This window comes from Salvelinus namaycush, chromosome 8 (assembly GCF_016432855.1).
Source record: "Salvelinus namaycush isolate Seneca chromosome 8, SaNama_1.0, whole genome shotgun sequence".
In the NCBI taxonomy this organism is placed as follows: Eukaryota; Metazoa; Chordata; class Actinopteri; order Salmoniformes; family Salmonidae; genus Salvelinus; species Salvelinus namaycush.
In genome coordinates, this window is record NC_052314.1 from 49,269,898 (window position 1) to 49,288,737 (window position 18,840).

The 18,840-nt window shown below is 41.0% G+C and overlaps 1 protein-coding gene across 1 annotated transcript in view; it reads left to right on the forward strand.

Moving 5' to 3' along the window:
* The window catches only part of LOC120051957 (neuromedin-K receptor-like), a 29,808-nt gene extending 22,573 nt beyond the window's left edge, over positions 1–7,235 (forward strand). The window contains exons 4-5 of the mRNA XM_038998835.1: positions 5,139–5,335; positions 6,929–7,235. Of these exons, the coding sequence (XP_038854763.1) occupies positions 5,139–5,335; positions 6,929–7,235 (504 nt within the window). The remainder of the gene's footprint in view (positions 1–5,138; positions 5,336–6,928) is intronic.
* Positions 7,236–18,840: the final 11,605 nt, after the last annotated feature.

Sequence of the window (18,840 nt, forward strand, 5' to 3'; positions counted from 1 at the left end):
ACCCACCTCATCACCTACCTAATCAGACAGTTACTCTTTCTGCGGGACACATCGCTCCTTCCCTGCCCCCCTACGGCGAGTGACACTTATGAGTAAATACATCCCACTGCTCTCCCTATGAATGAATGCATACCTGATCCATTCTTGATAGCTCCGCAGGCTTTTAGGTTGTGTTTAGTCTTGCTTGTTTTTGAGTCTCTAGCTCCACTGCTCTTCAATGTGTGTGCTCGATTGTTGAGCGAGATGCCCGTTAATTCGCTTTTTACTAGGATAGTCATTGGGATGGATGATGGTTCATTCGTGGTTCATTCAGCTGGTTCGGGGTTATACTGTCCTTTCCATTTAGTTTTGATCTGTTGTGTGTGTCTGTGTGCGTGCACATTTGTATGCATTCTCATGTGTGTGCGCTTGCATGTGTTTGTTGCTGTGACTGTGTCTGTGTCTCTTTTACCCAGTGGTCAATAGATCCCCTAGCTCTTTATTTTCATGGCGTACAGATCAATAACAGGGAACCAACACACTTAACGCAGACCGACAGAATCCATATGGCCTTAGCTGACCAGCCCAGCAGTAGTGTTACTAACACATTGTGTGACTGCTCTAGTCCCCCCCCCCCCCCCCCCCCCCCCCCCCCCCCCCAATTAATGCTAAAACAGAATCCATATGGCCTTAGCTGACCAGGCCAGCAGTAGTGTTACTAACACATTCTGCGACCTCTCTAGTTTTCTCCCACCCACAGGCTTTTGTTTTGTTGAGCTGTCCATTCATTTTAGCAACAAGTGTCCTCTAGCAAGGACATGTCTTTTCTCCTTGTCAGAGAACAACCACCCTCCATTTTTATCTTCACTTACTGACATGGAAAAGGAGATAATAATTGGGTCTGTTTTTATCTACTTTTCCTGAGATTTAAAGTGTAAACGCTTCTTTAAGGCATGTGTTGCTATTATTTGCTAGGAGTAACACTTCTTAAACATTTCTTTCAGATTAAAAATACAGATTGTCCTGGAAAAATCTGAGATAAGTGATCGAAAATAGCAGTTGTCCGCTTATCTTACTAAAACTTAAAAACCCTGACTTATCTGCTGTTGTCACGTGTGCTCCCTCTCTGGCCTCTAGGTCACCAGGCTGCTCGTTATGGTGCACACCCGTCACCATTGTGACGCGCACCTGCGCATCATCAGACTCACCTGGACCCATCACTTCCCTGATTACCTTCCCTATATATGTCACTCCCTTTGGTTCCGTCCCCAGGCGTTATTGTTTCTGTGTCATTGCTGTATGTTGTTCGTGGTTTCTTGTTTTGGATTGTTACTTTTATTTATTAAAACACTCCCCCCCCTCAGCGCACTCGTTATAGCAGTCCTCAACTGGTCAGAAGTAGTCGACTTTAAAGGGAATAGGGTGCCATTTGGTACACCAAGTTTGTCTGTGACATGACTACCTGACCATTGTTTCTATTGGTTATTATAGGACATGACCTCATGTAGCCACAGGCAGTGACTGGCATTTTACTAGGTATGCTAGTATGGCTTCCGTATCCTCCCAAGAAACACTGAAAACAACACATTCCATGTACTGTCCTTTTGTACAATACCGTCGGTATGCCAGCCAGACCTGGGTTTAAGTAGCATTTGTTTTCAATTAAATACTTTGAGAGCTTGATTGGGCATTGCCGAGAGTGCCAAGTAGGTTAGGGTTTGCACTTTTGGAATTATGCCATTGGTTCCAATCAAGGACAGAAAGAAAACAAGTACTATCCACGTCATGGACATGAGAAATATAAGATTGTCTTGCCTTGTTTCAATTATTGCGCAGGCATCCGTGAACTTTTCTGTCACTCCATATTGGCTGCCAGAAATAGAGATGAGGAACATTTTATTTTCGTTTTCTCTCCGGGTTGTTTTCCTTCACTTCTTTTTGCTCTTTTGCTCTCTGCCTGTCTGGGCTCAGTCGTGTGGCGTGCTCTGAACTTTGCTCTTCTGAGCCTCTGAGCTTTTATGAAAATCCCTTCTGTTGAATCACCCACTGTGAGAAGACAGCCGACTCTTTTCCCATGCTCGTCCACCGTCCACTTGTTGCTGTCAGAGAGGGAGAGAGAGACAGCAAGGTTGAGAGAGAGAGTGCGTGTGTCGTGTGTACACTACCTGTATCCACAATGCAACAGGACAGGGAAGATGGGTATATTTCCAGAATAAAGAAATCTTTCTACCTAGATGCTTTTGATATTCAACAGTTTTCAGTATTCTTTTTAATTTGACAGTGACATTGCTGCTTTTGTACCATACATTTGCTCATCCTTCTATTTTGCATTAACACTGATCGAGTAAGTCTTTAGGTGTAGATTTTCCTTGCTGTTATTCCGTTTTTGAGTAAGTCCATTCAACCTTGAACATGACCATATTTGCTTTTGCGTTAACAACTCCTACCACCATCTAGCATCCACACCATTGTGCAGCCTAAGCTAAGGGCTTAATCCCAAATTGCTCCCTATTTAACCTAACCCATAGGGCTCCGGTCAAAAGTAGTGCACTACTATATAGGGAATATGGTGACATTTGGGACAATCCAAGCTCTCTCTTCAGAAGTGAAGCCATGTCCTGGGGATTCAAAGGGTAACTAAGATCAAAGAAGACAAAAGGAGCGGAAGTCTTTTCTCAGCTTTCCTGCCAGTCTCTCGGTAGGCCGAATGGTCAGCTTCCGTTTCTTTAATCTTCGGGGCCACAGGTCCTTTTGAGGAGAAGAGAGATATGTGCAATCATAATAGCAGTCTTTCCGCAATGGACACACAGACACACACACAAGCTCTGTTATTCTCTCCTGCCTGTCGGATCTGACGCCCACCTGGAGCAAAGATCACCCCTTACTGTGAAGAGGATCGACCCTGAAAAACGTCTTCAGTTTCTGAAATACTTCTGGGACTGTGGTGCAGACAAAAAAATACCACCAACTGGTGATAAGAGACTGAAAGCTGGAGTTCACTTCTTCCCTTTTCAAAAGTGCTGTCGCTGTTGATGTGTCTTTCAGAAACTGTGTTTTTGTCACCAGTTTCTCCCTGATGAAAAATTAAGGTTTAAATGGCCAATGTGTGTGGCGTTAAAATTGGTCGTTTTTCTGTATTTTGCTTCATCTTTGAGCAAAGGACCTGGATCTGGAGTGTTTTTTTTAAAGCAAGAAAGGCATTTTGATATCTAACCAACACTTTGATATACAGTGTCAAGAAAAAGTATGTGAACCCTTTGGAATTACCTGGATTTCTTCATAAATTGGTCATCAAATTTGATTTGATCTTCATCTAAATCACAACAATAGACACACAGTCTGCTTAAACTAATAACACACAAATTATTGTATTGTTCTTGTCTATATTGAATACATAATTTCAACATTCAGTGTAGGTTAGAAAAAGTATATGTGAACCCCAAGGCTAATGACTTCTCCAAAAGCTAATTGGAGTCAGCTAACCTGGAGTCCAATCAATGAGACGAGATTGGAGATGTTGGTTAGAGCTGACTTGCCCTATAAAAACACAAATTTGAGTTTGCTATTCACAAGAAGCATTGCCTGATGTGAATCATGCCTCGAACAAAAGAGATCGCAGAAGACCTAAGATTAAGAATTGTTGACTTGCATAGCTGGAAAGGGTTACAAAAGTATCGCTAAAAGCCTTGATGTCCACGGTAAGACAAATTGTCTATAAATGGAGAAAGTTCAGCACTGTTGCTACTCTCCCTAGGAGTGGCTGTCCTGCAAAGATGACTGCAAGATCACAGCGCAGAATGTTCAATGAGGTTAAGAAGAATCCTAGTGTCAGCTTAAGACTTACAGAAATCTCTGGAACATGCTAACATTTCTGTTGACGAGTCTACGATACGTAAAACATCAAACAAGAATGGTGTTCATGGGAGGACACGACAGAAGAAGCCACTGCTATCCAAAAAAAACATTGCTGCACGTCTGAAGTTTGCAAAAGTGCACCTGGATGTTCTACAGCACTACTGGCAAAATATTCTGTGGACAGATGAAACTACAGTTGAGTTGTTTGGAAGGAACACACAACACTATGTGTGGAGAAAAAAAGGCACAGCACACCAACATCAAAACCTCATCCCAACTGTAAAGTATGGTGGAGGGAGCATCATGGTTTGGGGCTGCTTTGCTGCCTCGGGGCCTGGACAGCTTGCTATCATCGACTGAAAAATGAATTCCCAAGTTTATCAAGACATTTTGCAGGAGAATGTTAGGCTATCTGTCCGCCAATTGAAGCTCAACAGAAGTTGGGTGATGCAACAGCACAACGACCCAAAACACAGAAGTAAATCAACAACAGAATGGCTTCAACAGAAGAAAATACGCCTTCTGGAGTGGCCCAGTCCTGATCTCAACCCAATTTGAGATGCTGTGGCATGACCTCGAGAGCAGTTCACAACAGACATCCCAAGAATATTGCTGAACTGAAACAGTTCTGTGAAGGGAATGGTCCAAAATTCCTCCTGACCGTTGTGCAGATCTGATTGCTGCCAAAGGAAGGTCAACCAGTTAATAAATCCAAGGGTTCACATACTTTTTCCACCCTGCACTGTGAATGTTTACACGATGTGTTCAATAAAGACATGAAAACGTATAATTGTTTGTGTGTTATTAGTTTAAGCAGACTGTGTTCTTCTATTGTTGTGACGTAGATGAAGATCAGATCAAATTTTATGACGACTTTATGCAGAAATTCAGGTATTTACAAAGGGTTCATACTTTTTCTTGCCACTCTGTCTACAGTAACATACATTTACAGTAACACACAGCTCTTACCAGGCTCACTAAAGCACACACACACACACACACACACACACACATACACTCATTAAAGCTAATGCAGCTAGGTGATGTGGAAGAAGGAAACAGGCTGAAGCTTCATTTATCTTCTCCAAAGGAAGGAGAGACAGCTCTCTTTGCTCTCCCTTGAATAATAACTGCAGAGCGCACTTCACAACCTAATTAGCTTCAGTTGTCTGGCTGATCGAGTGGCAGGGGAATTTGCCTCTTTATCAGCAGACGCCACACAGTGTCCAGACAGCTCGCCTCACAGGGTTGAACGAGAATTGAACTAATCTTACCCCCCCCCCGCCTCCCTCCCTCACCTCCAGGTGGTCAAGATGATGATCATTGTGGTGGTGACCTTCGCCCTCTGCTGGCTGCCGTACCACGTCTACTTCATCGTGACGGGCCTCAACAAGGCTCTGATGAGGTGGAAGTCCATCCAGCAGGTCTACCTGTCAGTGATGTGGCTGGCCATGAGCTCCACCATGTACAATCCCATCATCTACTGCTGCCTGAACAGCAGGTAAGGAGAATACACACGTGTGCACACAGGCAGACAGCTAGGCAAGCAGAAATGGGAGCATGCACGGGGGGAGGCACATACACACATTTTCATGGTCGATGGTTGAAAAGGGCGTGGAAAGAATATGCTGTTGGCCTGCCTCTGTATAGGTTGATAACAATCCTTGAAAAACAACTGTAGTGCAGAATCTCCTATCGGAATATCCTGTAATCCTCTGAACAGAGCACACGAGAGATGTGCTTCAACAAAGGTCCAGGCAATGGCAACCCTGATAATAGGTCCTTTTTATGATGTTCATGCCCTCTTGAAAATGCAAAAAAAAACAAAAACATATTAGGTATTTTAGGACTGAGGCTTGAAAGTAAAGTTACTTCAAGGACATCACTGAGAAATGCTGAAAGAGACCTGGAAATCAAAGCATCATTTCAATTGGTTACCATTGCATGCTTTCTGAACATGTTCTTTAAGCCACTCGGTGCTTAGGCGGGTAGTTCGGTACCTGTGTGACTCATTCTTTCTGCAAACAGGAACAATGCAGATACAGAGCCTGGAGGTATGATGTCAGGTGTAGTCATATAAGACCCTCTCAGTGTCACCTCGTGTACACACACAAACACTCCCACAAACCTACACACACGTACTGTATCTGAATTTCCATGGTCAATGAATCCTAATGGCATGAAAAGAGCATAGAAGTTGTATATCCATCTTGACAAGCTCTATGCCTTAGTCTGTCCTTTGCCCAGCCTCAGGAATCTCATAACCATATTAAACACAGAGCAAGACCTCCTTGAAGAAAGCTTCAGTGCTCTGAATCCAGACTCTGAGCATTGATGAACGCTAGCTTGTGAATGAAGCTCCCCAGTGCACTTAGGTACACACAGGCAATTATCTAAAGCACATAGCACTCTTACCATCGACACAATCAGGCTATTCAGGAAGGATGTGCTGTGTGGTATGTGTGGTTGCTTTTCCCCCTTCATGATGTGAATATATAAAAACGACAAGTAAATCCTTCTTGGCTATTATAAGTAAGCCTTGTCCGAGCCAAAATCTCCAGTTTTGGTAGAGTTTGGGAGTTTGAAGTATACCCCTGGACAGGACTCTATATTACAAATGTTTTATTTTATGTATTTATTTAAGTACTGTATTTTGTTGTTTATTATCTGGGTCATTAGTTGACTTTTAAATTGATGGAGAACACAGGGCTGTGTATGTTGCAGTCGATTAGGTTTAGTTTCCTGTTTAATTGTTTATTTGTTGCTGTGTGCTTTCGGTTGATGTTTTATGTCATTATACGACTCTTCAACCTCACTGCACTGTACACATTGGTATGTCATTTGTTTGCTGCTGCCTTTATGAAAATCAGATCATTATATGAAACCTGGGTTGTGTTCAGTAGGTAGAAAACGTTTTGAAACGTAGTGACACTGGTGCTGTCTTACTTGAACTCGTCCAATAAGAACACAGAATTTCCTTTTCTGTTGGAAAACATTTTACAAACAGCGTGGCCTTGAACACTACCCCGTTCGCAAAATCAAATGTCATTCACACCCCCGCCCCCCCTCTCTATACGCCCCTTTTCCCCCCCAGGTTCCGGGCTGGCTTCAAGCAGGCGTTCCGCTGGTGCCCCTTCGTCCAGGTGTCCAGCTATGATGAGCTGGAGCTGAGGGCCACCCGCCTCCACCCGGCCCGCCAGAGCAGCATGTACACCCTGTCCCGCATGGATACCTCCGTGGTAGTGGCGTATGACCCTGTAGACGGAACAAACAACCAGAACCAGGCCAGGAAGAAGAGCTACGTCAACCAGAGAATGGAAAACGGGCTTGGTTGCAATGGGAACGGGGCCAAGGCTAAGGCAGGCTGCGCCCCCAATGCTGAGGCTGAGGACTTCTCCTAAAGGAGGGCATACTGGATGCAGACACACACTGTCAGGCATGAGCAAACACACAGGCATGTGTTCACACACGCAAGCATGTATAGAGTGGTAAAATCTACTGTGTACAGTACATGCAAAGACATGTAGACATTGCAAACATACATACATGCTGTCCCTGTCAATAAACACACATGCAAACACACACTTTTCATAGAGTTCAGAGAATATCGCTGAAAACACATTTTAGATGAGAAGCAGGAATTAATTGTCAAATATAACCATCAGATTGCATATTGTAGTACGGTCTGTAATACTATGAACATCACTGAAGTACTGAGTGTTTAAAACATTATGAATACCTGCTCTTTCCATGACATAGACTGACCAGGTGAAAGATATGATCCCTTATTGATCCACTTCAATCAGTGTAGATGAAAGGGAGGAGAAAGGTTAAAGAAGGATTTTTCTGGGTTTTTCACGCTCAGCGTTTCCCGTGTGTATCAAGAATGGTCCACCACCCAAAGGACATCTAGCCAACTTGACACAACTGTGGGAAGCATCGAAGTCAACATGAGCCACCATCCCTGTAGAATGCGTTCCGACACCTTGAGACACCTAGATTCCATGCCCCGATGAATTGAGGCAATTCAATATTAGGAAGGTGTTCTTGATGTTTTGTACACTCAGCTCCAGAAGTATTGGGACAGTGAAAATGTGTTTGTTGTTTTGGCTCTGTACACCAGCACTTTGGATTCTAAATGATATGAGGTTAACGTGCAGACTGTCAGCTTTAATTTAAGGGTATTTCCATCCATATCGAGTGAACCGTTTAGACATTACAGTACTTTTAGATTCTCTCTGCTACAGTAGATACCAGAGAAAACATTTTCTGGAGCAACCTATATATTTAGGTAGTGTGTCCGTAGTTACCATTTGTAGCAGTGGGTTTTAGCTGTAGTCTTATGTCATGTATAGAATGACTGGTCCCAGTTTAAACAAACTACAACTTATAAAGGCTTCATATAGCATACTGAGGTGCAGACTGTCAGCTTTAATTCGAGGGTATTTCCATCCATATCGGGCGAACTGTTTAGAAATTACAGCACTGTTTGATTATGCACAAATACCATACCCCTCAAAAATGCTAACCTCCCCTGTTATTGTAATGGTGAGAGGCTAGCATGTCTTGGGGTATGATATTTGTGCGTCTCTTAACTTTCTCACTCATCGTTATTCACGATTCATTCAGGATTATCCATAATCATGGTAGCATCCACATTCATGTAGAAGTGTTTAGAAACGTATTCTTATTGACGATAAAAGTGACTCCAAAAGGACACAATACATTACATTGGGCACAAAACAATCTGAAACACCACCAAAACAGTCTCATCTCTATAGAGCTGCTGCCTATGCTGTCTGACAAAATCACTATTTTGTAGTTCTGCAAAGTAAATTAGGCATACTTTCATGACTGCTGAATACCAACTATCAATCACTTAGATCATCTATTTTCAGGTAGACATCCGAAGCAACAGCTACTCTCTATATCCCCTAATGATTGCACATTCTTCTCTGTCTTCAGTAGCAGGCTTAAAAGAAACACAGAGCGGACAAGTAGCTGAGCAATGGCTTATGGTCATTGTAGTTAATTACCACCTTTTATGCGCTAAACTATGTAGAATATTGGCATTTTGGAAACTACAACTCCCTACTATATTGCACAGTTCAGGCTGGATCTTATTTATCTTTAGAGAAACTGTTCAATGTGCACATTGAGCTCACAGAAAACCTCAGAAATAAATGGAATTCAAATAATTTAACTGACTTTGGTCAATTAGTGGTTTTAGAAACGGAAAAATGATCTACATTACGGTTAATCGCTCAGCACTACAAATACTAAACTTGTAAGTAAATTTTTCCCAATGCTTTTGGTCCCCTAAAATGGGGGGGAGTATGTACTGTACAAGAAGTGCTATAATTTCTAAACGATTCACCTGATATAGATGAAAATACCCCCAAATGAAAGCTGACAGACTGCATTTTAACAACATTGTCATTGTATAATTTCAAATCCAAAGTGCTGGCGTACACAGCCAAAACAACAACAAATGTGTCACTGTCCCAATAGTTTTGGAGCTCACTGTATATAACATATTGCATATTATGAAATACCGTATACATTTGAAACAATGTACAGAGTTCATGTGAAGAGCTACAACAGCGACCGCATGCTACGTCATCAATGTATTGTTTACGCAATAATGTTGGCCAGTACTCCATTTACAATGATGTGCTGGGGGGAAACAGGCAGAATACATGCCTCACTGACGACGGTTCTTCTGTATGCACGGTCCTCATTGAGCTGAATGATCCTTTCTCATCACACACACACACACACACACACACACACAAACAAACACACATTCAGCACTGTGGGAAATTTACAATTAACATGTCATGGAGGGGCCCATAAAATATACACGGACACCTTGGAGTACACCTAAACATTCCCTCCTTTGATCTTTTGCTTACGGAGCTATGATTGGAACACTGGGCTTGCCGTGTTAGTTTCTGGGTCATGCTATTGTAAACTGTATAGGCTAGACTACCGTGTGCCAGATCATCATGTGACGCTCTAACATCAGCACATTTGATTGACCTGTGTTTTCTGGAGCAACCGATATCTTTAGGTAGTGTGTCCGTAGTTACCATTTGTGGCTTTTAGCTGTAGTCTTACGTAATGTATAGAATGACTGGTCCCAGTTTAAACAAACTACAACTTATAAAGGCTTCATATGGCATACATATGGTCTTCGTAAGCACTGCACAGATTCTACATGTCAATTCTTATGTCATGTAGTTACATCATGTATAGAATGACCAAAGTATCCGTCTATCCCTCCATTATGCTCCAGTTGTAACCTCTATAGCCACTTAGTGATTTCCAATGGAAAACACTGTTGATTAAACTCGCCAGTAAGAAATATCTTTGTTAATTGAGTTTTGATGGCATTCCATCGCTGCAGTGAATCTGGTTTGATTACCTAATGGTCCCTCAACCTTTTTCCCATAGTCCCGTGTGTGTGCGTGTGCAAGTGTGTGTCCTTGTGTGTGAGAGTGTTAGGTGTTAGTGTGTATGCACATTGTTTTTCCTCCATAGTCCTACATGGTCAACATTAGGCCACCATTGGCAACAAAGCAAACTAACGATTACACAACTGTGCACATAAATAACTAGCTAATTGTTTATTTAAAGCGGCGTCATTGATCTGAATCCGAATGCTTAGAACAGCGTAAATAGATGCCTATTTGTTACTGCTAATGTTTTAAAGCAGTGTCCATGTTTTTCTATGTTTGGGTAGCTTTGTGGTTGATACACGCTTTCAAATAAGAAAACAAGTGCAAGGACAACTGATGTGGAATGGAATGAAAATAGCGTTTTTTTTAGCTGCCCACCTACTATTATTTTGCCTTCATATTCCCATTGAGAATAATATCACCTCCCGCATTGTACTTACATATAGTACTGTAGCTTTGAAAGAAATGGCCACAATGAGGTTTTTATACGATCACAGTGTTTAGATGTGTGTGTGTGTGTGTGTGTGTGTGTGTGCTTGTGCGTGCGTGCGCCCACGGAGCAGAGTTTTCATGATCACAATGTGTGTGTGGGTGCGTCCACAGTACAGTGGTTAGATATGACCACAGTGTTTAGAATCGAGATGTCAGGTAAACCCTTGGGCCATCAATTAGAGGGATGGTATTTCTCCCCTGTGTGTGTGTGTGTGTGTGTGTAATCCTTCTGGGTTTAAATCAAGTGCTGGCACTAGCACCAGGCGTCTCTTCAGCCTTTGACTTTTTTGGCTCGACACTCCAAGAGAACAACCACATTTGGTTTAGGATATTTCTTCCGCTGACCAACGAGCCGTGTTATACCCAACAGCCCAGCGCAGTATAAAGACATTACATGCCATAGCTCAGGTTCCACAGCTGTCTGATAGGGGGTCTCTAGGGGGTCTCCTGCCAACTCCCTCAGGGGGCGAAGATAATTCAAAGCCTGATGCACCGGTCTTACCTTGGCCCCCCAAGGCCCTTGTAGCCGGTGAAGTGTTGTATTTTGTCACAGTTTGAATTGAAATGTAATGTTTTTTTCCCCAGATGACAGACTACCCACCTGTGGCCCTCAGCTTGACTTAAAGATAACATTAAAATAACAGCTGTGTGGATGAAGAAAAAAACCCAGCTGGTAGTAAGGTAACAAACTGTACGCACAACAAGTCACATTCAATAGCGTTATCAAATATCAGTGGGGTTGCATCGCGGTGACAGGTTGCATCACAAGCGATGGAATGTAGTTAGTTACTTTAATACTTGAGCATGATACCTCATTTTAAAGCAGTGCATTTATGCAATATAATGTGAGGATTGGAGTCGTTATAGAAAATGCTATGGTGATATAGAGGCAGGAATTTGGCACGATGTTGTAACGGCAGTGAGCAGGTTAATCAAAAGATATTAAGAGCGTTATAACTTTGATCAAAGACATTTCTAGATGTTCTTTTCATGACACGCACTTTCATTTGCTTGTTTTGATATGAGCTAATGTGACCCTTCCATTTGATAGTGATGTAAATGCATATATTACAGTGAAATCAGACTAGATTCAGTTTGAGATTGCCATTCATCTTCTCCGCGAGGATTCTTTCCAACGTTTCCTTACCCTAGACGTGAAGTCAACATGGTCTTACCAGAATATGTAAAGATAGTGACGTTAAACCATTGTAGTTATATGCCACTTAAGCGTACGTATTAGTTGTATATCACTTACAATGACATTACTTACCTAATCTGATGTATTACTTGTGTGTCACTTATTGTTCTTATGTCATTGTAAAGACGCATTGTCTAAGATTAGGGACAGGTTGTCCTATAACGTCAACATTCTGACATATTTCTAATGAGGTATGTCTGGTGTAGTGTTGCTGGAGAATGCCAATAGAATGTTCTATGCCTTTATGAAAGAATGTAAAGAAACTTTAGAGACGTTATGATTCAAGAATGTAAAGAAATACTATATTTGCGTCGTGTATTTCATTACGTGTCGTCCTGATGTGTTTTAGCTATAGTATTTATCATTCAATGGCAAATCAAGCTTTTCATCGGTACTCCAATTGTTTTGATACAGTGTTGGTATTCATTAAGATATGGTTTGATACTACAAGAAACAAAATACAGCTACGAAAAAAAAATATGTTGTGACGTCAGTCGTCCTTTGTATATTTGTTACTGAAGACAATATTTTAGGTTTAATGTATAACTAATGGTGCCTCTATCAAATGGTAGGTCTTTTTGCTTTGCAGTTGTCCAGATGAACTGATTTGATAACACTTAAATGTAAAAAGCCCTGAATAAAGATATACCACAGGGTCATCAGTCATAACACCTTCACAGTGCTAATGGCAGCATACAGTATGCAACAAACTCCCAGTTGACCAATGCTGTGTAGTGACTTAACATTGGCATAAGATATTATGAATGTTCATGTAGTGCTTATAAAGTTGTAATGTGATGCTTATGCATGTGGTACAAAGTATTTCTGCATAACCTCTAAAGTTTGTTTTTATGGGCCAGTTTCATGTACCCAGATTAAGTTTATTAATGGCCTCAAAATTTGCTTTGAATAGGTTTAATCTAGGTATCAGCTATCAATGTACAAAATTCTGTCTTAGCTTAATGTCAAGGGTCTGTCTATGGTCTTATCATGAATGTTTACATCTACACAACCAAAAATATCGAATTTAAAACACTTTATTGTAATACATTCCAAATTGAAGAAACATACACTTGGGAAATCCTGTTTGCTTAGATTGAAAAGTGTTTTATGTGGTTATGAGTTACATGTATATTTACAAGCGGCATATGAACAGTGACAAGCAGCATATGTGTAACTTGCGGTGTTTCACAGTGATAACAGTAGCACAGGCCCTTCCAATTTAAGACGTGTAATCAATACATTCAATTCTGTACATTGTGAACAGTTTTGTGTTAGTTATTTATGACCAACTGGTGGAGTTTTGGTTGACTTTCGTCACAACATGGACTTTGTCATTGTCAATGGAAAGTGATCCTGTAAATAAAATAGTTTTATGTTCTTTATTAGGTGTCCCTACTAATTCTTCTTGTTGATGCTGTGTCAACATTCTGTGGTATTTACATGACCATTGTGCAGTTGTGGAAAAAGTACCCAATTGTCATTCTTGAGTAAGAGTAAAAATATCTTCATCGAAAATTTGTCCGGCAAAAGTAGAAGTCACCCACTAAAATACTACTTCAGTAAAAGTCTAAAAGTATTTAGTTTTAAATATACTTAAGTATCAAAGGTAAAAGTACATTTTTAAATTGAACCTTTATTTAACTAGGCATGCCAGTTACGAACAAAGTCTTATTTACAATGACGGCATACACCGGCCAAACCTAGACGACACTGGGCCAATTGTGCGCCGCCCTATGGGACTCCCAATCACGGCCGGTTGTGATACAGCCTGGATTCAAAACAGGGTGTCTGTAGTGACGCCTCTAGCACTGAGATGCAGTGCCTTAGGCCGCTGCGCCACTCGGGAGCCCAAGCAAACCAGTTGGCATTTTTCTTGTTTATTTATTTATTTAAGAATAACCAGGAGTACACTCCAAGACTCCACACTAATGAAGCATTTGTGTTTAGTGAGTCCGCCAGATCAGTGTCTGGAATGTTCTCTTGATAAGTGTGTGAATTGGACCGTTTTCCCGTTCAAAATGTACTTTTGGGTGTCAGGGAAAATGTAAGGAGTAAAAAGTACATTATTTTCTTTAGGAATGTAGTGAAGTAAAAGTAGTCAAATGTAAAAAGTAAAGTAAAAAACAGACGCTCCCAAAACGACTTAAGTAGTACTTTAAAGTATTTTTACTTTAGTAATTTACACCACTGCCATTGTGTAGCAGAATTTAGCTACTGCAGTTTTCCAACAAAGAAATGGGTCTGGGATTCAAACAACAGCAAAGTGTTCACCCCACTACACCCCACGTTTTCTCATCCCTAATACTTCTTGTGGATGCTCTGTCAACATTCTGTGGTACAGTATTTACATTACCATGGTGTTGCAGAATTTAGCTATTGGGGTTTCCCTTGAATTTAAACTATTGTTAAAGTGGCGTGGAGGACTGTCAAAACAAAGCAGATATCTAACCAATTGTCCTCAACCAAAGTCAAACATATGCTTTCCTACTAGGAGCAGTCGTGCATGTGGAAGGGAATATTAGTCAATCGCTCGTCCAATCGGAACCCAGTCAGACGTGACTAACCCTCATGTGAAACTTGTCTGGGCATTCCTCTATGGATTTGTAAGGAGGCATACAATAGGATAGAGGACTCATCTTTGCATCTTCCATGTGCATCCTTTATGCAACTTTATGGAAGGACAGCAGACGAGCTGTGGAAGAAACTTTCTGACTGTAGTGTCTTTACTTTCTTCCAAATCATTTAGCTGCAGTTTGCTCGATCGAGCTTGCCAGGCACAGTGGAACCAATGAAATAGTCCCAAAAAGGCAAATACCACCTAGCTGGCACCGCAAACAGTCTCAGTTAAAGTACAATATTTGAAGAAAAAAAATGATAACCTTTGGTCGGTTTTGCCACATGGTCAAGCAGAAATATCCTGTTTTTTGGTTTTGAAATGCCAGAGGTTAGGCTACTGTTGTGCTGTTACTGTCTACCCCTTAGTTCAGAGACTTGTGAATGTGTATTGATATTCAAGAAGCAGAACCAACACCATGCCTTGCCTCGAAGCCCTCACACGACAATCTGACGATTCACTTGTCTGCACTCCAAATGAAACCAAAACTAACTCAGTCGTAATTGCCACTCACTTCAAACCTTGTCTGTATCTCAAATGGCACCCTATTACCTATTAAGTGCGCTACTCATGACCAGGGCCCATAGGGCTCTGTTCAAAAGTAATGCAGTATATAGGGAATAGGGTGCCATTTCAGACTCAGCCTCTTCCTCATATAAGCTTCCTTATTCAATTGTCTTTACTTAGAGAGCTATTTACAAGATCGACAGACAGACAGACTGACGGACATGACTTTAAGCTAATTGCCCACATATTTGCATCGACATGTACTATTACCTCCCTGTAAAGCTATTACATCCTTTCCTTTTAGTACATAGTAGTAGGTAAATTGACAGACTGAATGTTTAGGCATGCCTCACTTGGTATCAGCTGGGTGTTCACTGTTCATGACCATGAGCTGAGGTGCAAGCGTTTGTGTTGAATTCTTTTTTGAAAGAAAGGTAACTACACCGAAAAAGGTTGGAACAAGATACACTCTATGGTTGTTCTACTTACTTTTCCAACTTACATACAATTTCCTTCGACATTGTTACATTTTGAAGACGATTTTGTTGTAATCAGATGTTTTTAGTTTTCCTTTGCCTCTCCCTGTCTCTCGGTTCTATATGCTTAGCATTGACAGTATAATTGTCCTCAAACATCATTTCAATATTTCTCTGTGGTGATTCCCTGAAGAGGGTAGAATGAAGCCACGGGATGATGCAGGGTTGATGGCGTTACTCATTACATTAGTGCCATTACCGCAGTCTAAAGTGACATGGTTACTAATGTAGCGAAGAGACTTATTGTACTAGGGCCATCTTGTTTATCTCTTGCTGTCATTGAAGCTGTTGTTGTTATTGCAGAAGTAATGAAGCACAATAAAGCTATTTCTCCGTCCTTCCGTTCGCTCTCATCTTCCCACACTTCACCCCCCAGCATCTGCTCTTGCTTGAATATGTTTTTGGTCATATGAATGTTTCATTTGAGCCCTTTACATTAGTGTCTCCAGGAATTATTGCCCCCCCTTGGACTTTTCCCCATTTTCTTGTTTCACAACGTGGAATTAATTATAATGGATTTGATAAGTATTTTTTTGCCACTAAACTTACTCCATTATATTAGATGGACTCTCTAAAAAAAAAAGACGAAAAACTGAAAATGTAATGTGTATTTCAAAGGTTAGATGTCTTCTTGGTTAGCGAGATAAAAAGAAAACAAAATTGTCACGGCCGTTGCTGGAAGAAGACCAAGGTGCAGCGTGGTCAGCGTACATATTCCTTTTATTAAGAAATGATGCCGACAAAAACAATAAACAATACAAAACAACCGTGAAGCTTAAGGGCTATGTGCCACAAACAAAGTTAACTTCCCACACTGAAAGGAGGGGAAAAGGCTACCTAAGTATGGTTCCCAATCAGAGACAACGATAGACAGCTGTCCCTGATTGAGAACCATACCCGGCCAAAACATAGAAATACAAAATCATAGAATGCCCACCCCAAATCACACCCTGACCAAACCAAATAGAGACATAAAAAGGCTCTCTAAGGTCAGGGCGTGACAAAAATAAGAAACACATTTTCTTCTAAATTGAATGCAGTGGTGTAAAGTACTTAAGTAAAAATACTTGAAAGTACTACATAAGTAGTTTTTTGAGATATCACTAAACACATGCTTCGTTTGTAAATTATGTATGAGTGTTGGCTATCCGTAAATTTTAAAAACAAGAAAATGATGCCATCTGGTTTGCTTTATATAAGGAATTTGAAATTATTTATACTTTTACTTTTGATACTTAAAACTTATTATGGCTGCAGGGGCAGTATTGAGTAGCTTGGATGAAAGATGCCCATAGTAAACTGCCTGCTCCTCAGTTCCAGTTGCTAATATATGCATATTATTATTAGTATTGGACAGAAAACACTCTGAAGTTTCTAAAACTGTTTGAATGATATCTGTGAGTATAGCAGAACTCATATGGCAGGCAAAAACCTGAGAAGAAATCCAAACAGGAAGTGGGAAATCTGAGGTTGGTCGATTTTCAACCCAGCCCCTATTGAATACACAGTGGGATATGGATCTGTTTGCACTTCCTACGGCTTCCACTAGATGTCAAGTCTGTAGAACCTTGTTTGATGCCTCTACTGTGAAGTGGGGCCGAAGGAGACAGGAATTAGTAAGGTCTACCATGACCTGACCATGCTCTGACCATGCGCGTTCACATGAGAGGGCGCTCTGTTCCATCGCACATCTGAAGTCAATGGTATTCTCCGGTTGGAATGTTATTCAAGATTTATGTTAAAAACATTCTAAAGATTGATTCAATACATCGTTTGACATGTTTCTACTGACTGTTACGGAACTTTTTGACATTCCGTCTGCTTTTAGTGAACGCGCTTCCTGACTTTGGATTTATTTACCAAACACGCTAACAAAAATAGCTATTTGGACGTAAATGATGGACATTACCGAACAAAACAAACATTTCTTGTGGGAGTCCTGGGAGTGCATTCCGACGAAGATCAGCAAAGGTAAGTGAAGATTTATAACACTATTTATGAGTTTTGTTGACTGCACAATTTGGCGGGTAACTGTATGGCTTCCTTTTGTGGCTGAACGCTGTTCTCAGATTATTGAATATTGTGCTTTTGCCGTAAAGCTTTTTGAAATCTGACACAGCGGTTGCATTAAGAACAAGTGTATCTTTAATTCTATGTAAAACATGTATCTTTCATCAAAGTTTATGATGAGTATTTATGTTATTTGACGTGGCTCTCTGCAATTTCTCCGGATATTTTGGAGGCATTTCTGAACATGGCGCCAATCTAAACCTGAGGTTTTTGGATGTAAATATGAACTTTATCGAACAAAACATGTATGTGTAACATGAAGTCCTATGAGTGTCATCTGATGAAGATCAAAGGTTAGTGATGAATTTTATCTCTATTTCTGCTTTTTGTGACTCCTGTCTTTGGCTGGGAAAATGGCTGTGTTTTTCTGTGATTTTGCGGTGACCTAACATAATCGTTTGTGGTGCTTTCGCTGTAAAGCCTATTTGAAATCGGACACTTTGGTGGGATTAACAACAAGATTACCTTTAAAATGGTATAAGATACATGTATGTTTGAGGAATTTTAATTATGAGATTTCTGTTGTTTGAATTTTGCGCCCTGCACTTTCACTGGCTGTTGTCATATCATCCCGTTAACGGGATTGCAGCCATAAGAAGTTTTAAGTATATTTTAGCAATTACATTTACTTTTGATACTTAAGAATATTTAAATCCAAATACTTTTAGACTTTTACTCAAGTAGTATTTTACTGGGTGACTCACTTTTACTTGAGTCATTTTCTATTAAGGTACCTTTACTTTTACTCAAGTATGAGGTTTGGGTACTTTTTCCACCACTGATTGAATGCATAATTCAGAGATCTGCGATCGTATCCAAGAGTGGAGCAGGTTGAGAGCTTCAAGTTCCTTGGTGTCCACATCACCAACAAACTAGAATGGTCCAAACACACCAAAAAAGTCGTGAAGAGGGCACGACAAAGCCTATTCCCCCTCGGGAAACTAAAAAGATTTGGCATGGGTCCTCAGATACTCAAAAGGTTCTACAGCTGCAACATTGAGAGCATCCTGACTGGTTGCATCACTGCCTGGTACGGCAATTGCTCGGCCTCCGACCGCATGGCACTACAAAGGGTAGTGCGTACGGCCCAGTACATCACTGGGGCTAAGCTGCCTGCCATCCACC